The sequence below is a fragment of the Salvia splendens genome, chromosome 9, assembly GCF_004379255.2.
Source record: "Salvia splendens isolate huo1 chromosome 9, SspV2, whole genome shotgun sequence".
Classification (NCBI taxonomy): Eukaryota; Viridiplantae; Streptophyta; class Magnoliopsida; order Lamiales; family Lamiaceae; genus Salvia; species Salvia splendens.
In genome coordinates, this window is record NC_056040.1 from 23,066,066 (window position 1) to 23,092,610 (window position 26,545).

Consider the following 26,545-nt stretch of genomic DNA (forward strand, 5'->3'; position numbering starts at 1 on the left):
TATAGTAGTATATAATAAATTTGAAAGTGATTTGGATGATCATTTGATTTCTTGAAAAATACTAGTAATGAATCCAACTATGACCATTTGATTTCTTGAAAAACAAATAGTAGTAACAATTTAGTTAAATCTTTATCGGAATACATAATGATATTATTATTATTATTATTATTATTATTATTATTATTATTATTATTATTATTAAGTTAGTTAATTATTGATTTGCATATCTTTTTCATATCTTTTGTCTTGCTCATTAAGTTAGTATCCACTATTATAAATAGTGGACATTGTTAGTCATTTTGATCATTCAAGAACTATCAATTATCCTTCTATTTTATTTTCTCTTACTCTCTTTCCTTTCAAACGTGCAAAACGCACAAAACCCTAATTTTGACGCCGGATTGATCGACGGGCAAAAGCTCCCGCGACATTCGGCGCAAAATCTACGAGTTAAGGAACTTCATCGTTAACAATTGGTGCTTTCATCGTGATCTCTTCCTTCGAATCGTTGTCTACATGTCGTACAGCTACACAGGATATCAACTCCGGCAGGCGGATTACCACTCATGGCAGCCCGTATCTCAACACCTGCTCCATCCGAACAGAGCGTTAGATCAACAACCATCATATCCATATCCACAGGATGGGAGACTCCACCCACAACACCATCCCTACCAATCCCGTCAACCCACTTCCTGGGACCCGCCATGGCTGCGCCAGGAAACTGCGTATCAGCAACCATCTTCCTACGAGCCAGATTTGTACTCGCCACCACCGCCCTCTTGTTGGGACCCGCCAAGGTTGTGCACGCAGCAGGGATACTCTCAGTCTTATCAACCGCCTCAGCATTCGAATCCTAATATTGACGAGCCGACCGTGAATCCTTACTACCAACTAGGAGCGTACCAGCAACGGGCTGTTGACCAGCTGCCTGTGCAGCCGCCCTATACGGGCTTCGATTTACCGGAACCACCGCCATATCCGGGTTCAGAGCCTCTCGGCATGGCACGTGATCCGGTGACGCCGAATTTAGAACCGAACCTACAGTTGGCTGCCTTGGTTTCACAGCTTGAGCACTTGACTACAACTGTCAAGCAATTGACGTCTCGGATGGATGCAAACAAACGCTGCCTGGGCGATCCACACGCCGCGACACAACCTCCACCAGACCCTATAGCCAGTGTCATGTACACGGAGCCGGTATCGTGTCCCATACCACAGATGACCGTCGCCGCCCCAGCTGATCTCCATCACGATCCATCTAGAAGCTCGCTGCCTGTTGTCGGTGCTATCCCGCCTCCACCAGCCACAATATCTTTGTCATGCGACTCCAATTTCGGGTATGACTCGATGGAATTAATTGTCGTTGATAATGATGAAGGGGAAAACGATGTTATTCATTCTAGTGTTGATGTTAGTGGACCAATTTATGGTAGTAAAGATGACATAGATGATCCATGTAATGTTGTTTTTACTTGCCGAGAACCTATACATGTGGTAGAGCATAACAGGTTGGATATTACAATGTTGAGCAACAAGATTGATTCTTTTTTATTGAAAGAGGACGAAGATGGTTCCATTGAGGATATAAAGAAGGTAATTGCCTGTGTATATGTGGTTTGGCATGTTGGTGATGTTACAAGTATTAATCATCGATCAACTTTCCTCGACGCCGAAGCCCGGTTGATTCCTCTGCAAAATGACACTCTATGCTTGAGCATTCATGGACGCATTGATGCAGGGAGACGCTCAACTATTCGGTGTATGTTTGACCCAGGAGGATTCCTCGATACTCATCGTTGCTTCATGGTGCCCACCTTGAGGACAAGGTGGATTTCAACCGTGGGGGAGTTGATACGATTATTATTATTATTATTATTATTATTATTATTATTTAGTTAGTTAATTATGGATTTGCATATCTTTTTCATATCTTTTGTCTTGCTCATTAAGTTAGTATCCACTATTACAAATAGTGGACATTGTTAGTCATTTTGATCATTCAAGAAATATCAATTATCCTTCTATTTTATTTTCTCTTACTCTCTTTCCTTTCAAACGTGCAAAACGCACAAAACCCTAATTATGCCGCTGGATTGATCGACGGGCAAAAGCTCCCGCGACGTTCGACGCAAAATCTACGAGTTAAGGAACTTCATCCTTAACAATTGAAGTTCCTTAACTCGTAGATTTTGCGTCGAACGTCGCGGGAGCTTTTGCCCGTCGATCAATCCGGTGTCAAAATTAGGGTTTTGTGCGTTTTGCACGTTTGAAAGGAAAGAGTGTAAGAGAAAATAAAATAGAAGGATAATTGATATTTCTTAAATGATCAAAATGACTAACAATGTATACTATTTATAATAGTGGATACTAACTTAATGAGCAAGACAAAAGATATGAAAAAGATATGCAAATCCATAATTAAATAACTAAATAATAATAATAATAATAATAATAATAATAATAATAATAATAATAATAATAATAATAATAATAATAATAATAATAATAATAATAATAATAATAATAATCGTATCACATAATCTCAAGATTCCCTTAATTTTCTCATTGAATCCTTAAAATATTCAAAATCCAGGTTCGAACAAAATTATTCTTTCGAATAATTTGTTCTTTATCTGAAAACCAACACATAACAAAAAGTTTTAAATATTTAATACTGATATATTCTTCCCCAAATACACCAATATATATTTGTCAGTAATCAAGATCTTCTGATTCCAATCCATCATATTAATCACTTTTTTTTTTCTTTTTGCTCATTTGCATACAAATTAAGTATGAGCTTGCTGCTATAGTTGGTTCATATCAATTAGTTACTAATTGATATTGTAATAAATTAAGTATGAGCTTGCTGCTATAGTTGGTTCATATCAAGAATGAGTGCACTGACCACTTAGATTTGATTTTGGATATCATAATCAAACTATGCGTAGTAGAATTTAATTATGTTAGTTTGGTAGATTGAATATATGATTCATCTCATTATTTGACTAATCATGATAAGATTTTGTTTGTTACGGTAAACTTTATATCTATAAGAAGTACATTATTTGTATGTGTATATATTATCTTGTTATTACTAGTATTAGATTTCATTTTCGTGTGTATTTAAATATCCACCCGTTCAATCAAGTTGAGGTGCCACTTCTTTTAATCCGTATGAGATTTTATAATCCATTATTTTTGGTCTTATCTCATGTATTATTATCATATGTTCATATATTATTTATTTTCTCCTTTAATATTAATTGTGTATAATATTTTTAAATTTTGTAGTAAGAATTTATTACACCAAAATATGATATATAATTATATTTCAAATTTTGATTAATAGAATTAATAAATTCAAAATTGGAATATACAATTTTTAAATTTCTATTTCTTCAAATAAATAGTACTCCCTCCGCCCCCATTAAGTGTCCACTTTTGTATTTCAGCACGTCCCTCATTAAGTGTTCACTTTCACTTTTATTATAAATGATAAATAGGCCTTATATTCCACTAACTCATTTCACTTACATTTATATAAAAGTGAGATTCATATTCCACCAATTTTTCTATTAACTTTTTTAACATTTCTTAAAACTCATGTTGGTCTTAATAAAAGATGGAGTGAATACATCCAGAAAATAAACATGACAATCATTTCTATATATATAATCACTTAATATTTTTGTACGGAGTATATATTACTGGATAATAATGAGACTAAGCCCAATCAGCCGATCGCTTCCAAAATATAAACATGACTATCATAAAACAAAAGATTTCATTATCAAGTCAAATTAATTAATGGAATTAATAATATAGTTTAACCACTAAAAGCCAGCCTTGCATCGTCAGCCTTGGCTGTTCTTCAACATTAATTCTTGAACATATAATTTATTACGGAATTTAGTTTATCAATTAAACATTAACTACTCCCCTCGTGTCTTAACAAAAATTACTATATTTGCTATATATCTATATTCTAATGGAGACGTACGTGCAATTTCATCAAGGATACATTTTCAATATAAATTATCGTCATATTTATGTACACGAAAGATCATAAAATTCGTTTTGATATGCACGGATCAATATGCATAAGAATTCAAACTTGACTACTCATTTACTCATTTCTTAATTGCAAGTTGCCAATTGAGGAAACGGACTTATATATATGAAAGTACAAGTTAATTAAAATGAAAGTTTGACTAACTTCAATTTAAAAATATATTGTGCTGAGAATAATTTTGATGTGCAGCTGGTCGATATTAGAAAGAGAGAAAATAGTAAAAAGAAAGGAAATACTCCATCTGTCCCAAGATAAGCGACTCGCTTCTTTTTCGCACTCGTTTTGGAAAAATAATAGTAGTATAAAATAGTTGAAGCGGAGAAAAAGTAAAGTAAGAGTAAGAATTATGTAGAGAAGACTCTCATCTACATAATTCTCTCTCTTACTTTACTCCCTCTCTCTAATCTAACTATTTTATAGTATCATTTTTCCAAAATTAGGCAAAAAAGAAGCGAGTCGCTTATCTTGGGACGTAGGGAGTACTATTTTTTTTTTCTATATGTGAGTTGGTGACCGGTTCAAGAACTTGAACTTCTCATAATTAAAAGTAAATTTATTTACACCAAGAACAATATTTTTTTTTCTAAAATTGATAGGTATGTTAAATCTTTACTCACATAATTACTTTTAAATTTGAAATAAAATAATAAATTCATCTGTTCGCAAATAATTGTCTCATACGAGTAGTATTTTATTATGCATTCGTCCACAAATAACTGTCTCATTTTTCTTTTTCCTATTTTTGACAAATGAACTTCACATTCCACTTATTCTCTTACTCATATTTTATCATAAATAAATAGATGACTTACATCTCACTAACTTTTTCTCACCAATATTCCTTCATACTCCCTCTGTCAGCGATTAGGAATTCAGTAGAGTTCGACACGAATTTTCAGAAATATAAAAGAAAGTAGGTGGAAAACCGTGTAATGTGAGCCAATTTTTATATACTAACGTTTTATAATGTGAGTGAAATGAGTTAGTGGAATATAGATCCTACTTAATTTATAGTAAAGTGAATCAGGATCCTAACAGACTAAAATAGTAAACTATGACTATTAATTACAAACAGAGGGAGCATTTCTTAAAACTCGGTAAAGTTAAAGTAGGACAATTAATCACGGAACGAGGGAGATAGTATAACATAAATTGCAGGAACGTGTTCAAATTAAGCGCAATGTGCTGGTGCACATAATTCCTACGCGTTTAATAAGATGAGATTTAGTCATGCCTGATTTGTTTAATTAATTAATTAAGCAGTAGAATGCCGAAAGCTAAAGTAGAAAGTAGTAGTAACTTTTATTTAAAAGACTAAGACTTGGTCATTATTTCTAAAATGATGATTTCCAAGAAAGACATGTTTGTCCAATCCTAAACTACACCAAACTTTGTCCTATATAAATAATAGTTGAAAGTTGAAATGTATAACCAAATTGAAATACTACTAAGTTACAAAAAATGAGCAAAAGGCCTCTCACCATCGTCCATGTCTCCAATGATCCAACTTCAGATGGGTAATCATACTATAGTCTCTCTATACATAATTGTAGAAACGTACATAGAATGACTGAATTGATGAATACTAGTTTCTTGAAAACGTAAATATTATGATCAGTTAATTAAAAATATAATTCAAAACAAAAACAACTCTTATTTCTAATAAGGGGCAATAAAACCCTAGAATGATGCTTTCGGCATCGTCTGCGTTTACTGCTGAAACTAACTCAACAACCTCACTCAGGTTGGAAATGCAAGAGAATAAAAGCACCCCGGTGGCCGCGGCCGTGGCAGACAATGGGAAGAACACGAGCATCCACGTGACGGCCCTGGACGGGATAGTGAGCGTGAACTCGCTCTTCACGATGGCGCTGTTCATCGGATTCTCCATGACCGTCCCGGAGAACGCGACGACGGTGGGGAGCGCGTCGTGCATAACGAGCGGGGAGACAGTGAGGAGGCTGATCGTGTTCGAAGTGGTGTCGTTCAGCTTCTTCCTGTTCTCGTCGCTGGTGGCGCAGAGCTTGAAGCTGCAGATCAACCTCCGCAACAGCATGGACCCCACCGATCCGCACAGGGCCAGCATCAACGTGGACCACCTCAAGTACTGCCTCTCGGCCTCCGCAGTCGGATCGGTCCTCGGGTGCACCTTCCTGACGCTGTCGATCGTGGATTTCATAAGGGTCAAATTGGGGTCGCTGTCGTGCGGCGGAAGGCCGGTGCAGGCGGTGGTGGTGCTCCTCTTATTTGTGGGGTCGGGGCTGCTCATTTATGTTGTCACTGCTGCACGTGCTCTCTTTTTCGTGCAGACTCAACCCTCTCCTACTGCTACTGTTACTGCTACTACTTGACTCCAATTCCTAACATTGATGATTATAATACGTAATGTTAGTTTTTATTGTATTCAATTCAATTGGTTTAGTTGCTTAGCTGTGTAATCAAGTGTAAAGTAATTGTCAGCTATTATACAAAATTCAACTCTTGTCATTTTTAAGATATAATCATATCTTATGTGATATAATAACAAATTGAATGTGCTCGGATTTTGTCGCCAGTGGAAAAATTATCAATTATTTAAGTTCGTGATATTATATGTCAAGTTTAAATTTTGTGAGAAAAAACATAATTATTGGATGTTTTCGTGATATTTAACGCCAATATCTCTTTTATTAAATAGTACTCACATCTCCCACTATGTGTTACACTGTAACCAGATGCTAGTTTTAAGATATGTAATAAAAAGTTAATTGAAAAAGTTGATAGAACGTGAGTTTTGCTTATAAATTTGAGTAAGAATGAGTTGATGGGGTATGAGGTTCATTACTAAAAGTGGTAAAAATGAAGTGGTGCAGTTAATATAGAGGGGATCAAAAAGAAATACTACTGAAGACACATTAGTAAAACTAAAAATCAGCTATGGCACTAGTAAAATTGATGTCGAAAACGGAGATAGAAGCGATGGCCGCGGCGGATGAGAAGTCGGAGGTGCCCAGTCAAGTAAAATGGCGTTTTTTTACTCAGCACTTTCCAACTTATAGAAGTCGGATCCACCCTTTCTATATAATGTGTACTACCAATTACTAATATCTAAAGCAAGTGCCTAAGTACACCAATAAAATCACAACTACTATTATTATAAAATCCATCGAATCATGATAGGATATGTTTTAAATGTAGAGATTTAAGGAAATTATTTCAACTTAATGGAAGGCGATTGGATGTTATTCGATTCATTCATTCTTACCCAAAAATTAGGATGTTCGATTGTGACTTTGAATATGAAGTACAGTAGTTTCTAAGGAATCTTCTTTCGAGGTGAAATCGTACACTTTAGAAATAAGGAGTACAATAATAAAATATTAGTATCTGAGGATATAGTATAATTTAAATAGATATAGAATTAAGGTAAGGATGAATTAAATGATAATTTCTTTGTTTTCTTTGTGTTTTTATTTCATTCCTTCATACATTCCATCAAATAAAAAAAAATCACATTTCATTCTGTTGTATCAAGAAACATGTTTTAAATTATCTTTTTAATGGTCTTGTGGTAGAACACTACCATCTGAATTCTTCAATACTCAAGTTCAATTCTCACTACTTTTGCCATGTTTTTTTAGTTCTTTTGTCCCGCCTTAATTGAAGAGCTTTTTTTGGGTACATAATTTTAGTAAGTGTTGTGTAGTAGTAGTTAAATAAAATAATAAAAATAAATAGTATGGAAAAAAATAAGAGAGATAATAAAATAAGAGAAATAAAAAGTGTTGGTTTTTTTAAAAAAAAAACAAAAAAATGCATCACTTTAATTGGGATGATCAAAATAACAAAATGAATCAGATGGGATGGTACAAATTATGTAATATATAGTTTGCACTTTTATTGCATTTTATTCATTATCTCAATTGTTTATTAGATAGTTTGTATTTTATATTTCTGTTATCTTTTTAGATCTTAGACAGTTTGGCATTTTTTTATTGAAATTTTATTTTTATCTCAATTATATTTAATGCTTTGCTATGAATTTAAAATTTAATTTGTCACCTTTGTTTTCCTGTAGTTCGTATTTCTTATTGTTTTGTTTTGCGGATATGTTGTAGTCACTTTTATCTAACATGAATTGTTAGTTTAGTTATGTTACAAAATAAGAGTGTCATTTTGTATTTTGAATCGTATGACTTTAATATTAAATGCTCCAGCGTTTTTTGTAACATGATAATTGTTATGTTAGTGTTATTTTGTATTTTAAGAGTATGATACAACTTGCATTTTTTAACTCAAAAGTTCTGAATATGTATCTGATTGTGATATTAAAAAAAATTAATTCATCATTCGTTAAATTCCAACCATTATTAATGATTAATAACGATGAGGCTAGCCCAATCATGATTCATGACTATTGTACCATGTACAACGTCAGACAATTTAACGATGAGGCTGCTCTTAGAACATGATATTCGGGGATATATTCTGCAATCTAAAATAATTCGTAGTTAAAATAAGTATAATGCCATCCATATATACACAAAATTTAACCTTACTATCTATTAATTTCTTAATTGCGACTTGCTCACACTGAAAGGAAAAGGTTGGATTTTTTTATTTGCAGGAGCTGGTGACCTTTCTCAAAATTGTGCGACACTATTTTTTAGAATTGGACTAAAATTTATATGAATTAAAATACAAACAAACATATACAACGAAATATGGACGTGTCATTGACATATTGTTGATGTTTCAATATAATTAAATTGTGTTCAAGAATATGTTCAGGTGCGATCAAGTCTTGATTGGCTATAGATCAATATGGTTATTGGTTTTGGATTTCAAATGTATCTCATTGAGTTTTTGGATTTCAAATGTATCCCCTTTAGAAGTTTTGGTTAAGGAAATTGAGTTTCTAACTCATTGTTGCACCCATCGCATGTACTACTTATTTGAATATAGTTTACTTACCTGAAATTAAAAATAAAAGTTTTAAGTTTAGAATTTGGATAGCCCAAATTGATTGACAATATTTTCAGCTCAAAGTTTTCTTCATATTGATTAAATTGATCTATATAGGGAAGTTCAGTTTGCAAGATTATATCTCATGATTAAATTTGTATTGGTTCATGAGATTGAAGCTCATCACTTAATCCTAGATGGATAGTCATGATGTGATAGTTAGTCACAGTCAACCCCCTTCTACTAAATAATCCCATAACTTAATTGTATAAATTATCTGTCTATTATTTTATCTAGAAAATTGAACACCAATACATGGGGTACTATTTAAAAATAGATTGCACTTAACAAGAATAGAAAGTGCAACCCGTCGATTTGATTTTCACATGGAGCACGCATCGAGTGACTCCCGTTAGCTGGATATTTTAGATTTCATCATAGAATATTTGATCCAAATCATGAATCTATCATAACTTCATTGCAATAACTAATCTTTTTACTCATATTTATATACACATTGTTTTCAAAATTTGTCTTCAAATTACATGATTTTTTAATGAATTTATCGTAGTATGAAGTTGAATTACTGATTTTATACACATAATACATGATGTTTATGTAAAAAAAAAAATAAAACCCAGGATATAATTAGTCAATCATGTTTGTACGTAGTATTTTGAACAAATAAGCATTTTGCGTCACACGCAATATATAGGTTAAATACATTTGGCAGCCCTGTAAAGGCTACATTAGTTATAGGCCTTAGAGATCATGCAAATTATTGAAGCAAAATTTGAAGAACTTGCAATTAATGTTCTTCTATATTAGGATTTGAACTAATAATACATTAATATGGAGATTTATTGAAGAAATGCAAAATACTATATCCAAATACATCGAACATGTAAACATAGGCGTGGTGGCGCAGTTGGCTAGCGCGTAGGTCTCATAGCTCCTGAGTAATCCTGAGGTCGAGAGTTCGAGCCTCTCTCACCCCAATTTTATTTTTTTTAATTCTTATTTTAAGGTAGTATGTTTGACATTCTTAACAAAATATTACTTAATATAAATTGTAATGTGATATTGATATAAAAAAGATTAATTGATCTTTATCCCTAAACACGTGTGATACTCCAATTTTGACTTAAAGTTATTAGGGATTTTTGAGAAATAAAAAAGATAACCATATTGTTTCAACAAATTTCCCGCGAGACATCACTAGCACATTATTGAGTTTTTGATAAAATAATCGGATGCATATCATATAATTATATGACAATGTTTATATCCTAGAGTTGAGGCCGCTAGACATGCATGCTTTCAAAAATCGGCGAAACCATCGATTAGGGTCCCATTTTCTGTTGAACTGTATTCGACCCGTCAAGCTTGCCACGATTAAAATTGTTGAACCACAGAACCAGTGATTTTGGTTCCATTCAAACCCGCCGGTTTTGGTGATTAAGGTTAGGGTTTTGAATCTAAACCGTCAATTTTCAGTTTAAATTTGAATATGAATTTTCGGATAAAAAACAAAAAAGAATTTCAAAATCATCAAAGAAAATAGTTGGTTTTGTGCCGGAAAAAGGTCGTTTTTTTCCTTCAAATCATTTCCATTTGCATGTATACCTCAAAAATCATCTGTTACATAACTAGATCGTGTGCTACGGTCAGACGCTTCTATGCTCAATGAGGAAGTCATCAAAAGCCACCCACAAAAATCAAAACGCCACCCTCCTGATGTAGTGTAAATGTGGCTGCTTTTTCGCCATGAATTACTCAATGCTAATCCAAAAATCCACCACTAATTTTAAGTTGATGATGCAACTGCTCATCATCTCCAACAAAGCTATTTTTAACTTTTTAAGTAGTTGAGTTTAGAAATCAACAAGGTATAAGGCGAATGCATAGATAGGGGTGTTAACTGTGGAACGAGGCAGTGCCACACTTAACACTCCTATTACCTATTGGGTTTTTTGGGACAAAGGCTAGATGATGAAGACAAAGGCAAAGACTAAACAGCTACTTTTAATTTATAAAACATCGTTATTTAAATAGTCAGACGTATTGTCTTCATGATATTTTTCGTCAATTACATCAAATATAATTTCCCCAAATCCATACAAAACGATGTTGTTTAATAAGTCAAACGTTTTGTCTAAGTAATATTTTATGATATAATTGGCTATTTATAAAAGTTGGAGGATTAATAAAAAGAGTAAAGTTCAAAATTGGTTTACATTTGCCAAAAAAAACACTTTGATCATAGTACACATTAAATTGGTCCTAAGCAAGTATTGGTTCATATTTAACGATTATATAAAAAAAATTAACGATCAACATCATTTTGACCAGATTAGTAACTTAAATGCATTGAAATTAAAATTTAAAATGAGAAGAATGTCGATATATATTCTTTTCTTTAGAATGATGCTGAACTTACTAATCTTGTCAAAATGGTGTTTACTGATAATTTTTTAACAGAATCGTTAAATATAGGCTAAAATATACTCCCTTCGTCCCATAAAAATAAGCTAATTAGGTAACGGGTTTAACGCGTGGTTGGTAAATTAAGATAGAAAGAAAAAAAAAATTGTTGACATAATAGTAGATAGTGGGGCCATAAATGATAAAGTAAAAAAAAGGTTTCCACTGAATATATACTCCCTCCGTTCCATGTTAATAGAGTCATTTTTCTATTTTTGGAAGTTTCAAGTTAATTTGGTCGTCTCTATTTTTGGCAAAAAGTAATCCTCTCTTTTTCTTTATCCATTTAACACACTATTCTTAAACTCCGTGCCGAAAAGAAATATCTCTATTAACATGGAACGGATGGAGTACTATTTTAATAAGACTGATGAAAAATGAAAGACTAAAGTCTCATTTTGGTCCTTAACATATTGCGATTTTTTGATTTTGGTCCAAAACATTATCTTTTGAATTATTCGGTCCCTCACATTTGAAATCGGATCACATTTAGTCTGAAATGGACGGAACAGTTAAAATGTAACGGTCAACGAATTTTAAATCGATTTTGATCGGATTAAGAGTTATAATTATGTTTTATTAATGTCTAATATCTAATTAACCTAAAACTAAAAAAATTTAAAATTAAAATAATTTAACAAAAATCAAAATTAAAACATGAAATTAAAACATAAAATCAAAATAAAACATCATTCCAATCGAAAATAAAACATAAAATCAAAATAAAACATGAAATTAAAACATAAAATCAAAATAAAAAAATCCAATCTATAATTCCTACGGCCTTGAATTCCAATCGTCCATAACACTTCGAACCTCTTTCTTCACAAAATTCCAATCGATTAGGGTTTTTTCTTCACTTAAATTCCAATCAACGCCTCTTTCTTCACAAAATTAAAACAAATCGGCTTCTTTCTTCAATCATGTCCATCTCCCCAATCTCTCACTTTGAACGCTTGGAACCCTAGATTTCGCCGGCGATTCAACCCAGGTTCTCGCCGGCGATTCCAACGTAGTTCGAGCCCTTACGCGATTGCGAAGTACATGGAAGACGCGCACAAATATGTTCTACCGACCAATTTCAGGAAGATTCTAGGGCTCCAACTCAAAAATTCTGCTGCGAAGGGGAAATTAAACAAAATCAAGGCCTCATACAAGTTATCCGATGCCGGAAAGAAGGCGGCGGCGACGAAGCCTGCTGCGAAGAAAGCTGCTGCACCTGCCACAAAAAAATCGAAGGCGGCTGCTGCTGTGGGAACTAAGAGGAAGGCATAGGTGGTGAAGAAGGTAGCGGCGAAAAAGCCTGTGAAGAAGGCGGCAAGTCCGGTGAAGGCGAAGCAGTCTAAGAGGGCGAGGAGGGCTGTTGCTATGTGAAGGGATTAGGGGTAGTTTGTGAATTAGGTTTTGTAGATATTTGTTGGGAATCAAATATATGGATGGTGTTTGGCAGTTTTTAGTTTGTGATTTGTATATTTTTGTTTTGAATGAATGTTTCTTTTATCTTCATGGAGTAACCTTTTTTTTTTCCTTCTTTTTGAGCATCTTCATCTGTTTATGTAGTTGTTTCTTGCTCTGTTTAACTTGCGTGTAAGTTTTAGGTTAATTAGATATTAGACATTAATAAAACATAATTATAACTCTTAATCCGGTCAAAATCGATTTAAAATGTTGACCGTTACATTTTAACTGTTCCGTCCATTTCGGACTAAATGTGATCCGATTTCAAATGTGAGGAACTGAATAATTCAAAAGATAATGTTTTGGACCAAAATAAAAAAATCGCAATATGTTAAGGATTAAAATGAAACTTTAGTCAAAATGAAATTCAGCCTATTTCTATTTTGGGCAATTTATCCTTTTAAAAATAAGGAACCGCAAATGCTAAAAGTCTACACTAAAAGCAAACTATGAAGATTGCCATTCTCAACAAGTCAAACTGGTAGCAGATTTCCATTGCCATATCGGAAATCAAGTTTCGTAAACAACCAAAAATGGACTCTTCTCTTGCTCAAAGAGCTCCTTCACCCCATCTCCTCATCATCCTCTTCCTTTCACTCATCTCGCCGTTATGTGGATCCATCAATCAGGTATATTTGGATTTTAAATTTGGCTACCGATCATCTTAGTTAAGTTTCAACAGAGAAGGGGTTTTGCAATTTGATGTGTCTATCTTCTTTTATCTTTGATTTTCTTCTTTCTGTGATATTGAATTGTGTAGTTCTGTGATGCTGGGGCTGAGTATGGCAAATTGGCGTGTGGAGCTGCTGCTACTGCGCCTACGTCGAAGATATTGATTAAGGGGGGAACTGTAGTGAACGCTCACCATAAAGAGGTTTCTGATGTATATATTGAGGATGGCATCATTGCTGCAGTACAGAAGAATATCGTGGTAATGGCATCATTAAATCTCCATGTGATTTCAATTTTGGAAATTGATATGGATAGAAATTAAATTTGTATCTAGTTTTATAGTTGGAGAAGTTTGTTTTACATAAGTGAATCTAGAACTCACTTTTCACTGTTCAAGGATTGTTTTTATGACTAACTGTATAAGTTGGCTGAATAATTATAATGAAGGCTGAGAAGATTTAATTAGAACTCAGTTTTCCCTGATATGTAGCTTAATGTTTATAAATACATAAGGAAAGTTTATGCCTGGGTCTGCAGGTTGCAGATGGTGTTAAGATTATTGATGCTACTGGCAAGTATGTCATGCCAGGTATATTCGCAACCGAAAGCTGTGACGGTATCCCAAAAGAATTTTGATGATCTACATAATATTTTTCAGCAGTTTAGGATTGATATACATACAAGGAGCTAGTTATATTCTGATACAGAAATGAATGTCCGGCTCTGTTAGTGTGAGTTTTAAGGGAGTGTCCGGCTCGGCAAGTGTGTGTTCACAAGTAGCTTTTCTGCCTGATTGATCAAGGCTGGATAGATTGCTTTCCTTTAAGTCGGTGGTGTGAATCATGTAATTAGTTATCCTTATTTAGGCGGTGCTTGGCGAGGTGATCATACTAAAGAATGAAATCAAGTGGGAATCATTGCCATTAGTGTTGCTTGGTATATTGGGTGTGGTGTCTAAAAGTTTCTGATTCCATTATCTATGTTACAACTCCCCATGATCAATCGGTATAATGCCCATTTTGATTTCCCTCCCCAATTCATTACCACTGCTATCATAGTACATAAAGCAACACCCCTCTTCTATAATGTAGCTCATAAAGCTGTCTCTACCAGAAATAATGAATTATGTTCTTAAAATTTGTTGTGAACTTTGGATGCTTGGGACACGTAAGAGCTTTGACATTTATGAGGCTAGTACAGTCTACAAAGTCTAGTAATTTTATTATCCCTGTAATGTCCGCCTTTGATGGTGCCAGGAGGAATTGATCCACATACACACTTAGCAATGGAGTTCATGGGCACTGAGACAATTGATGACTTCTTCAGTGGGCAGGCTGCTGCATTAGCCGGTGGAACCACAATGCACATTGATTTTGTTATACCCGTGAATGGAAGCTTATCAGCAGGATATGAAGCTTATGTAAGGAAGGCAGAAAGGTCAGCCATGGATTATGGTTTTCACATGGCAATCACAAAATGGGATGACACTGTTTCTAGAGAAATGGAGATAATGGTTAAGGAAAAAGGTATGCCCCCCTATCCCTATGTCCGGTTATACTTTTGAATCATTAAAGACAATTTGTTATCTCACTCAAGTGCTATTTCAATAAACTGAATAACTCATTCTTCTTGCACTGTACAGGAATTAATTCTTTTAAGTTTTTCATGGCATACAAGGGTTCTCTAATGATCAGTGATGAACTTCTGCTTGAGGGGTTCAAAAAATGTAAAGCTCTTGGTGCCTTAGCCATGGTTCATGCAGAGAATGGAGATGCTGTGTTTGAAGGACAAACACGAATGATAGAACTTGGCATTACAGGTCCTGAGGGTCATGCACTTTCAAGGCCACCAGCGGTAAATCCATTTTAGGTTTTATTATACTACTATCAAGTATTATATTTTTGGTTTTATTTAGAATAGCTTGCCAAGTGTAAATTCTGAGGCTAAGATTATGTTTTCTTCCAAGCTATATATACATTATTTTACTTTCCGGAAATTCATTTTATCAGGGATTTCCTCAAAATAAATAGATCATAGATGGTAGCTTGTAGCTTGTAGCATAACAAGTTTGATATGACAATAGGCATTTAATAGTCTTCATTTTTCCATGCTAGCGGTTGTGAGGAGATTGAAAGATACTCTGAAAGTTAATATTAAACTTTAATAAGATTCACCGATTCAGCAGTAAAATTATAGAGTTCGGATTGTGGTACTTATTTAGCATCAGGTTATGGCTAGATTGTTCTATCATTTAATAATAGTTCACAGTGTTAGATTGAATCACTTTTTACATGTCGGGCTGATTACTAGTTCATGGGCATCAATAAACTTCTCCATTTTGTCCTCAGTCAGTTGATTCGTTTTACCACTGTGCAGCTAGAAGGTGAGGCAACTAGCCGAGCTATTCGTTTGGCTGGTTTTGTGAACACTCCTTTGTATGTTGTCCATGTGATGAGCATAGATGCAATGGAAGAAATAGCTAGAGCTCGAAAATCAGGTTTGTTGAACTTATATGTAAATGCTGTTGTATTTTCAAACGTGAAATCATCAGCTAGTTTGTTCAATTCTTGAGAAACTTAATGTTCTTGACTGAGCTATTTACAAACGTGATCCAGCTTAGGTTACTCTCATTTAGTCATCAAGTCCATCTTGTAAGTCAGTACTCCAGTCATTTTTCTCAGCCTTACCTGAAACTGACATATTCAATTTTACCTAGTTGTTCGGTTCTCATACTTCGATTGTCTTTTCTTATCTTGTAGCGCACTTTGCTCTCTTTCATGTTTTGCTAAACTGTGTGCTCATATTCAGTTTCAATTTTGTGCTGTTTCCATTCTTCACCCTTCTTGTTGATCTGGTCATGCTCTCTATTATCACCAGATCTACAAAAGAGACATATAGTACATTATTTTGTTTCACACTTGCAGGTCAAAAGGTTATTGGGGAGCCAGTAGTTTCAGGACTAGAACTGGATGATTCTGTCCTATGGGACTCTGATTTTCACACAGCAGCAAAGCAAGAACTTTCCTTCTTCCAGAAATAATTAGATTATATTTTTCTACACCTTTCTATCGTATGACATTTCGATTTCCTTTTGTTCCAGGTATGTCATGAGTCCACCTATTAGAGGACCTGGACATAGTAAAGCTCTTCAAGCAGCTCTCTCAACTGGGGTTTTACAGGTTATTTTTTTCTCTTATCTGACTTCTGATCTTTTGGCATACCCTTTAAATTATGATATGCATACTAAGGGTAATTGTCAACTAGCAAAACACAAGAAGATATGTAAAAATATTTGTATTTAGATATTTGAATACCTTGATATTTGTGGGATCTGCTCTGCAGTTTGCTTTTGAAATAAATCATACTATGTGATTTCAATGTTGATGTTGTATCATCTATTAAAGGTTCTGATCATCACTTCGATTTGATAGTTGTCATTAATTCTTCTACTCTACCTAAGTATTGTATCACTCAAACATGTTGCAGCTTGTCGGAACAGATCACTGCACTTTCAACTCAACCCAGAAAGCCATGGGTATTGATGATTTTAGAAAAATACCAAATGGAGTCAATGGTACCATCATTTTCTAAAATACTTGTGCATTTTAAAAGATGGATAATTTTCTATTTCATCTGATTCGCCCTTGTCCTACAGGTCTTGAGGAGAGAATGCATCTGGTTTGGGATATAATGGTGGTATGTTTGCCATTATATCCATTTTTCATAGTTTAATAGTACAGTATATATCTTGAACTTTCAGCATTTATATATATCTTGAACTTTCAGGCATCTGGAAAACTATCTGTCACTGAATTTGTTAAGGTGACGAGCGCAGAGTGGTATGCTTTACTTTTCGCCAGTAATCAACTCCAACAGTTGTGAATTGTCTCTTAAGTTTTAAGTTGTAACCTTTGCTCCCATTCAGTGCCAGAATTTTTAACATATATCCCAAAAAAGGCGCAATACTAGTTGGGTCAGATGCGGACGTAATAGTCTTGAACCCGAATTCAAGCTTTGAGATCAGCGCGAAATCCCACCACTATCGAACAGATACAAATGTCTATGAGGGAAGAAGAGGCAAGGTAAAATCTTTTCGTAATTCTGTCTCGACTGCATGATGGGTGCGCCTTATAAGCTATGGAATACATAAGTTGTTAAAAGCAATGTTTCCTTAATTTCTTGAAGGGGAAAGTGGAAGTAACAATTGCTGGAGGAATGGTCGTTTGGGAGGAGGAGGAACTGAAGGCTGTTCCTGGCTGGGGAAAATACATCAAAATGGCGCCTTTCAACTATTTGTTTGAAGGATTGGAAAGAGCGGACGCCATGTATTTATCTTCCCTACGAGCTCCTGTGGTGCGAAGCAGCATCCACACAACTTGAGCTTCTGGTTCTGCACTTGAAACTTTTATTTTTATGTACAAGTATTAAGCAACAAGTTACAAGTCCTCTCCCATTATTTACAATGTTCATAAATCTTTTTCTGTTGAAGCAGTTGAGAGCTTATATATACAGAGTTTAATGTATGTGTGTAATTTTGTTTGAGTGAATGTCAGGATTGCCAGGATTGCTTGTGAATGTCAGTCCTAAGTTCTGATATTGAAGATGCAGATGGAATTAATTTGAGTTTGTTAGGTATCTACTGGCTTATGATGGTTAATGAAAAATTTGGATCTTGGCTTCAAAAACCTGTTCTTAATGCCATTATGAAGTTATTTTACACAATCCTAATTTTCATTAACCAACATTATGAATCTGCAAAAATTAATGTAATTATCTAAAAAAGAAATAAGTTGGACTTCTGTAAAATAGTTTTGGTTACTATACATACAAAAACAAATGCATATATATATGTGTACATACATCTCTCTCCCTTCCCCCATTTCTATTTTCAACTTAGAGAGAGAGCCGTAAGCCAAGTGTGATATGTGTGTATAAATGGATTTTTTTTATTCTATGTGAGGAACGTTATTTGCCTCTCAACCAATGGTTGTAGAAAAAGTTCGTAAAAAAAGATCATGTTCCATTAGTATCATCTCCCATTCTGTAGAACAGTCTGTGTAAAGTGCTTGAGGCTTTATATATATAGTTGAAAATTATTTTTCATCTCTTTTAAGCTCAACATGTTCCATAGCTCTATCAACTGAAGATGCTGTTTCTCCGTTTCTTGGGATTCGCTGCTGCCTCTGGATTGCCTTTCCTCATCATGGCCGTAAACTCATCATAGTTGATCCGCCCGTCCTGCAAATATTCATGATGAGGTAAGGTAATTTATCTACTTGCATTTCAATGATGAAGAAGGTTTTGTGCTTTAGTTACGTTATCAGCATCGATTTCTTGTATGAGATCTTTTATGTCCTTCCCATTATCCATGCCGAATTCACGGAGAGCCTGCTCCAGCTCTTCTGTGGTGATGAACCTTATTGCAATACAATTTTAGAGGTGTTAGGTTTATCCCTTCGTCGTTCGCGCATGATAAAAAGAAACTAGTCTCGTAACATGATACGTTACCCGCTGTTGTCTTTATCAAAGTATTGGAATGCTGTGTAGAGATGCTCTTCCCTGTCCATTCTGTTCATGTGCATCGTTGCTGTGATGAATTCTTCGTAGTCTATGGTGTCGTTACCATCAGCATCAGCCTGTGTCCATTATTAGCAATTAGTGTAGATTGATGGATGGATGGATGGATGACACAAATTAAAATCAAGTAGCATGGTAGTAATCTTACAGCTTCCATCAATTGCTGGACTTCATATTCAGACAGCTTTGTGCCTTGCTTGGACAATCCTTTCTTTAACTCTTCAAGTGTTATGGTTCCGCTGTTGTCTGTATCCATTCCCTTGAACATCTGTTTCAGTCCCATGATTTCTTCCTCCGACAGGCAGCCTGCGATGACCTGCTCATCCAAGAAAGGTTTGTCACCACAGATTTGAGGATTGAGATATGATTTGACACTTCAATTTTGATTACCCGGAGCGCGACTTTTTTGAACTGGTTCATGGCTTTGAACTGCTTGAGTCTGTCGAGAACAGCGTTGTCTAGTGGAGTATCAGGAGCCTCTCCATCCTCCTTGATCCACGGATGATCTTGAAATAAGACAGACGACGACAACGCAGTTGAGAAGAGAAGCATTTTTAATTATGAATGTGTATATATATACATACTTAGCACTTGGAATGCTGAAAGGCGTTGCTTGGGATCTGGGTTCAACATCTTCTTGATTAGGTCCTTTGCTCCATTTGAAATGTTAGGCCATGGATCGCAGCTGAAATCAACGTGACTTCGTAGAATGGCGTTGAAGATTCCATTCTCCGATTCTGTAATGTATATAATAATGAGATTATATTCTGTAACTAAATGTAGTTGACATTCAAATGTCTTCGTATTGACATCTTATCAATTGATCTGTGTGTTGACCTGCCCAGAAAGGGGGAACTCCGGATAGAAGAATGTAGAGCATTACGCCAACGCTCCAAATATCGGCCTCAGGGCCGTATCTTCGCTTGAGGACTTCAGGCGCGATGTAATAGGCGCTGCCAACAATGTCTTTGAAGACCTGGCCTTCTTTGTAGAAGACGGAGAGGCCGAAGTCGGTGGCCTTGAGGGGGGCATCCTCATCCTTGCTCTGTAATAGGAAGTTTTCGGGCTTGAGATCCCTGTGGATGACCCCCATGGAATGGCAGGTGTGGACAATCTGGACGATGGTGCGGAGGAGGGAGGCAGCGGCGCGTTCGGTGTAATGGCCCTTGGAGATGATGCGGTCGAAGAGCTCGCCACCAGCACAAAGCTCCATGACGAGGTTCACAGAGTGCTTGTCCTCGTACGCACCCTTGAGCTGGACGATGTTGGGCTGGCCGGTGAGATGGTGCATGATCTGCACCTCTCTCCGGACATCCTCCACGTCCTCGTTGTTGGCCAGCTTGCGCTTGGCGATGGTCTTGCACGCAAACTGCTCGCCCGTGTGCTTGTCCGTGCAGAGGTGGGTCACGCCAAACTGGCCGCGGCCCAGCTCCTTCCCCATGGTGTAGGCGTTGCGGACGTCCTCCATGGGACGCCCCAGGACGGGCCCCACGGGGGCGTTCTTGGGTGCACCCTGCGACCGTGGCGGGGTGGTGGTGGCTGCGGTGGCGGTGGCTGCTCCCTCTGCATTTGGCTCTGCCGGAGCATCTTCTTCGGAGCCCCGGGAGCAGCAGCTGCCCATTGTATGAATTCTTTTTATAAACGGGGAAACTTACAAGGTAGTCTTTGGGGGTAAAGGGTCTCTTGAGAGATATGCATATGCATGCAACGGTTACTCGAGAGATTACAGGACCAACTCTCCCTTTCTCCTTTTTCCCTACATTTTTTTCATTAACAACACAATATTTTTGTGTTTCCTACGATTTTTCCGGAGGCTATTCTCCATCCCACATTTTGGCTTCTAATTTCTCTCTCATTTTTCTTATCTAACCACCTCTCATTATAATCACTATTAATAAATCTCTCTACCTATCCCAATATAGTAATTACTAATCACCGCCCATATATGATTTTAAGATGTAACATGTATAACTATTTTTTGTTTGCATTATTTGGATTCCTAATTACAAGTGGATTTGAAGTTGGCATACTTGGCGGCAATATCAAATTAGCATAATTTCTTGATTACAAGATGGAGATGATATTGATACCTGCAATAATTTCTTGATTATTAGGCATGCTTTAATTTGATTACGTGACCTAACCTGCTTTTTTGAACTGAGAGTGAATTAGTTGCAAAATGTATATCGATATAACGCACGTTTTTTAGATGCAGTGTATGAGACCATCCACAATAGGCGCCCAGCGACCGCCCAGCCGAGCGCCGGCGCTGGGCGGTTCGCTGGGCGGTCTATTGCAGCCGCCCAGCGGCTGAGTGGAGAGAGAAACCGCGCAGCGCTGGGCGGTTATGTGGCGCTGGGCGGTCGGCTGGGCGGTCCGTTCGGCGCTATTGCAGCGCCCGGATCGCCCAGCGCACCGCCTAGCGCGAAAATTAAATTTTTTTTTCCGAAACACTATATATACGCGCTTTGCTCGTCATTTTCATTCGCACCACTTGTTTTAACGAGTACTCTCTCTATCTTAATTTCTGTTCAAGATCAACAACGGGAAATGGATCTCAACAACGAGCCTAGTTCCGGGAGTAGCGTGTCACAAACTCCGACGATCCTTGTGGGAAGTGGATGGGGTCAGGTGCCCGGGTACTACAACATGTACCCGTGGCAGCAGATGATGCCCGGGGCCCCAATGGGGGGGAATCCACCGGGAGGGGTTTCCGCCGATACCGGGGTGGGTACCCGGGATGCAGATGATGCCCGGGGGAGCACCGGAGACACAGTGGACTCCGGGGGTCGTACCGGCGACACAGTGGACTCCGGGGGTCGTACCGGCTACACAGGGGACTCCGAGGGTCGTACCGGCTACACAGGGGACTCCTGGGGGGGTCCCCGGCGACGGCGGGGGATGTCTATCGCCCCAGTTTTGATTTTTCGACTGGGTCTTCGCACACATCGACCCAAACACCCTTGGGGTTTGATAGTTTCTCCTTAGATGAGTTGGGGTTTGATACTCTCGGAGCTCCGGAGACTCTAGTTCAAGGGGGGGGGGGGCAGTGCCGGGGCGTGGCGCCCCAAAGAAGAAGGGCAAGAAGAAGGTCGGCGAGTCGTCGCAGCTGGGTGAGGAGGAGGTACGGAGGAGGTGGACGGACGACGAGAACGTCACGCTCATCAAGGCGTGGGTGAGTGTTTGCGACGATCCTCTCGTTTCGAACGAGCAAAGGATCGTCAACATGTGGGGCAAGATAGCAGCAGCCTACCAGAGATTTTGCCCGGAGGGGAGGCCCCGCAACGGGGAGGATTGCCGGAAGGGCTGGAACCCAATCAGGGCGGCGGTCTCCCGATTTTCGGGTTTGTACACCAACGCACTCCGCATGATGAGCAGTGGCCAAACGGAGGATGACTGCAGGAGAATAGCGGAGAAAGCCTTCCCACTGAAGGGTTTATACAAGGACTTCACCTACTGGAACTGCTATCTTGTACTGAGCGAGTCCGAGAAGTTTCGAGTAGGTGTCGACTCTGGCTGGCCGAAGAAGCAACGACTGAACTACACCGACGATTACAGCGGCAGCAGCGGAGGTTCCCACGACCTCCCCGAGACGACGCAAGAGTTCCCCACACCGCGTTCGGTCGGTGGCCGACCTCGCCCGATTGGGCGCAAGCGCGCTCAGCAGGCGGCGAGAGGGAACGCCGGGGCTTCCCAGGAGGTCTAGTCGGCATCCCCCCTTGGCCAATCCACCCAGGAGGTCTAGGCGGGTGGCGACGGATCCCGTGGAGAAGAGCGTGCTTCAAACCTTGCTCATGAGCCTGCAGGACGAGTTGGAGGCTATACGGAGGGAGACCGGTGGCGGCGGCAGCGGCGTAGGCGGCGGAGGCGGCGGAGGCGACGGCGATGGTGGCGGCGGCGATGGTGGCGACGGAGGCGACAGCGACGGAGGCGACGACGACGGAGACGAGGAGTGAATTGTCACTCTTTTTTATTAATGTATTTTTTAAAAAAATTAATGTACTTTTTTTAAATTATTGTACTTTTTTAAATTTTAATAGTATTATTAAACTTTTCCCGTATATGTCTCGTAAATTAAATTCCGTATATTGTGTGATTGTTAATTATGTCATTTTATATAATTGTTATTAGTGATGTGGCTATTGATGTGGCTGGGCTATTTATGATGTGGCTAGGCTATGACTGGGCTATTTATGATGTGGCAGGAGGATTTTTAGTGCTGATGATGTGGCAGTGGCTAGGCTATGGCTGGGCTATTGCTGGGCTATTCCTATTGTGGATGACCTGAATGGTGTATCATTTGAACTCTAAACACTGCATATTTATGGTAACTAGTATCTACTCGAGTATAGTTTTGTGAGTAAACTGACAAAGAATAAAGTAAGAGAGGAAAAAATGTAGAGAGAGTAATGTAAATATTTTTAAAAATGGGTAAATTAGAGCGGAACATCCCAAAAAGGAAAATGTGTCACTTAAAGTAAGACATGGGGAGTATATATATCACTTTACCGTTAAAATTAAAAACTAAAAAAAAGATAAGCTTACAAAACTTGACATCAACAAAATATTTACGACAAGCAAGTATAAGAGGGTGTTATATTGCTAACTCAATACCTAATTGCTAACTACAATTAAATAATAGCCATTAGATATTCAAATCAAGGGCCTACATCATCAGCCCCAGAATGTCAATACGATCAACAAAAAACATCAATAAGGGTATTAAGGTCAATTTACAACAAGTTAGTTCTAACTAACTTTTGAAAAATATCTCATAACTTTAAAACGCATATAACTTTCTTGATTTAAATTATTTTTTCGCACAACATATATCAAATTAAAGATAATTCCATAATGATTCTAACGAGATATCACTTGCATATGTTGCGATGTCAAAATTTGAATTTTTTTTTTGAAAATTTTCAATTTTTTCGTATAGCAACAAATATCAACATAGTATATAAAATATGTCAATATAATAAACGTAGAATGTCATTCTTAAAACAATGTGTTGACATTCTCAAAGCATTGTGTTGATATTTTCAAAACACTATATTGACATTTTCATCCAAAATCCTAATTTGGTTGTTTTTTTAATCTTTTTTTATTTAATTAATAAAAATAAAAATTACACGTGGAAAATTTTAGACCACTCGATTTCTAAAATCCTATGGTCTTAAATTAGTTGTAGTTAGCAATTAAGGGGTGAGTTAGCAATTGATCACACCCCAGCAAGTTTATATAGGGGTGAGTTAGCAATTGATCACACCCCAGCAAGTTTATATATATATATATATATATATATATATATATATATATATATATATATATATGAAAATGATCAATGCAAAAATTAATTTCAATACAAAATCCAAACTAAATCCTGACCATGAGATTTGACAATATAATGGTCAATAATTAAATAAAAACACGGAAGGTCATTATAAAGTAGTTTTAGGTCATATTATAAAATCCGGGTTTGAGGTCATGTTAAGATCATTTTATGTCATCATTACTATAATGACGAAAAAATAAGCTTATGATGACTTAAAAATGACCTTTGTATGCTTAGTTCTGCATTTTTGTATTAAGAATGGGCTTTGCATAGATCAAACTCCTATATATATAGGGATGTATGGGTGTGATCAATTGCTAACTTTCTTAAGTTGCTAACTTGCTAACTCATCAATGCAGTGTATTAAAAATGTCAACACGATGACATTAAAATGTCAACACATAATTTTGTTGAACTTCAATATAATGTGTTGATATTATGTGTTCACATTTTGATGTCACCGTGTTGACATTTTTAATACATTGTATTGATGAGTTAACAGAGTTAGCAACTTAAATAGTTAGCAATATAACGCACCCCTAGGGATGTATTCATATCATTTTTCTAATTAGTGTTCATTCATCCAACTGAATCTGAGCCCCACAATTTGAAGATTTGATGACCGAAAATAGTGCCACATGTATTTAATTAAAATATTTAAAAAATTCGAAAAGGGTAATGTTGGGAGTTCTTTTTTGCAGCGATTTATTAACTTCCTTAATTCTCTCCATTATAATTCACTTCCTTAATTCTCTCCATTAAGTTTGATAAATATATTTTTTGATTTAATTTTCATATTTACCTAAAATCACGCTACTTTCAAGGCACATTGAATAGTCGATCTTTAATTTACTTAAATTAATATATAAAGATTTACAATATCTTATTTGATTTCTCATAAAAATATTGACCATAAAATCCGCACACTTAGTTATTTATTACCATAAAAAATATTCTGTTTTTAGTCTTTGTTTTTGGTTCCATACAATCCTTGATGAACCAAAGTGGCTATGTAATGTATATGCACTCTCTGAGTAATGTACGAAAGAAGAAGTTTAATGTTTGAGTCTATTTGAATATATACTCTTTGGGTTTAGCAATCCTTCGGGCTAGGTTGTAGTACCGTCTATCAAACGAAAACATCACCAAGGCTAGAGAGATTAATCCTTTTCCCAAGGGTTTAGCAATCCATTTGGTTAGGGCATAGTAACAACCTAGGCATCAAAGTTCATGTTTGACTTAATGTTCGTTGGTTTTGTACTGATTCTAATGTATGAATATAGTCATTTAATGTATATGTCTTTTAATGAGTAATGTAGATTTTTATATGTTTGCTAAGGCTCGGAAGTTAAACCCATTCCCCAAGGGTTTAGCAGTCCATGGGGCTAGGGTGTAATACCGACTAACGAAAACTTCACAAAGGGCGGGGAGATAACTCATTTCCCCTAGGGTTTAGCAATCCATTTGGCTAGGACATATTACCAACAATTTTCTATAATTTTTGTTTGTATCCTTTGGGTTTTTGGTTTCACACGGCACATGATGTACGAATATGGCTTCGTAATGTACGAACGACTTAGTTTAATGTACAAAAGGCTTAGTTTAATGCTTGTAGCACGTTGCTACCATTCCCTTTGGGTTTAGCAATCCATTGGGTTTTTTATTTCACACGTCACATGATGTACGAATATGGCTTCGTAATGTACGAACGACTTAGTTTAATGTACAAAAGCCTGAGTTTAATGTCTTGTAGTACGTTGCGTCCATACCCTTTGGGTTTAGCAATCCATTGGGCTAGGTTGTAGTACCAACCCACTAACAAAAACGTCACCAAGAGCAGGGAGATAACTCTTTCATTTAGGGTTCAACAATCCATTTGGCTAGGGCATTTTACCAACACTTTCCTATAATTTCTATTTTTTATCCTTTAGTTTTGGTTTCATACAAAACTTAAGGCATGAATATGGTTTTGTAATGTACGAAAAACTTAGTTT

General features: G+C 36.6%; 3 protein-coding genes and 1 non-coding gene across 4 annotated transcripts; 3 read left to right on the plus strand and 1 right to left on the minus strand.

Moving 5' to 3' along the window:
• The first annotated feature begins 5,523 nt into the window (after positions 1 to 5,523).
• LOC121747462 lies at positions 5,524 to 6,624 on the plus strand. Its single transcript, XM_042141496.1, has 2 exons — positions 5,524 to 5,598; positions 5,826 to 6,624. Exons 1-2 carry the CDS (start codon positions 5,543 to 5,545, stop codon positions 6,430 to 6,432), a joined length of 663 nt encoding a protein of 220 aa, XP_041997430.1. The 5' UTR covers positions 5,524 to 5,542; the 3' UTR covers positions 6,433 to 6,624.
• A 3,314-nt stretch (positions 6,625 to 9,938) lies between these two features.
• TRNAM-CAU lies at positions 9,939 to 10,023 on the plus strand. The gene is given in 2 exon segments: positions 9,939 to 9,976; positions 9,988 to 10,023. It is a non-coding gene; the product is annotated as a tRNA-Met (tRNA).
• Positions 10,024 to 13,399: 3,376 nt separating this feature from the next.
• On the plus strand, positions 13,400 to 18,274 carry LOC121749038 (dihydropyrimidinase-like). Its single transcript, XM_042143653.1, has 13 exons — positions 13,400 to 13,596; positions 13,728 to 13,898; positions 14,177 to 14,228; positions 14,896 to 15,165; positions 15,282 to 15,493; positions 16,016 to 16,136; positions 16,564 to 16,651; positions 16,740 to 16,818; positions 17,126 to 17,213; positions 17,295 to 17,335; positions 17,426 to 17,478; positions 17,565 to 17,721; positions 17,825 to 18,274. Exons 1-13 carry the CDS (start codon positions 13,501 to 13,503, stop codon positions 18,017 to 18,019), a joined length of 1,623 nt encoding a protein of 540 aa, XP_041999587.1. The 5' UTR covers positions 13,400 to 13,500; the 3' UTR covers positions 18,020 to 18,274.
• Positions 18,275 to 18,642: 368 nt separating this feature from the next.
• On the minus strand, positions 18,643 to 20,996 carry LOC121746472 (calcium-dependent protein kinase 17-like). Its single transcript, XM_042140310.1, has 7 exons — positions 20,054 to 20,996; positions 19,801 to 19,953; positions 19,607 to 19,722; positions 19,365 to 19,532; positions 19,148 to 19,275; positions 18,956 to 19,055; positions 18,643 to 18,877 (listed from the first exon to the last, which is right to left on the minus strand). Exons 1-7 carry the CDS (start codon positions 20,835 to 20,837, stop codon positions 18,776 to 18,778), a joined length of 1,551 nt encoding a protein of 516 aa, XP_041996244.1. The 5' UTR covers positions 20,838 to 20,996; the 3' UTR covers positions 18,643 to 18,775.
• Positions 20,997 to 26,545: the final 5,549 nt, after the last annotated feature.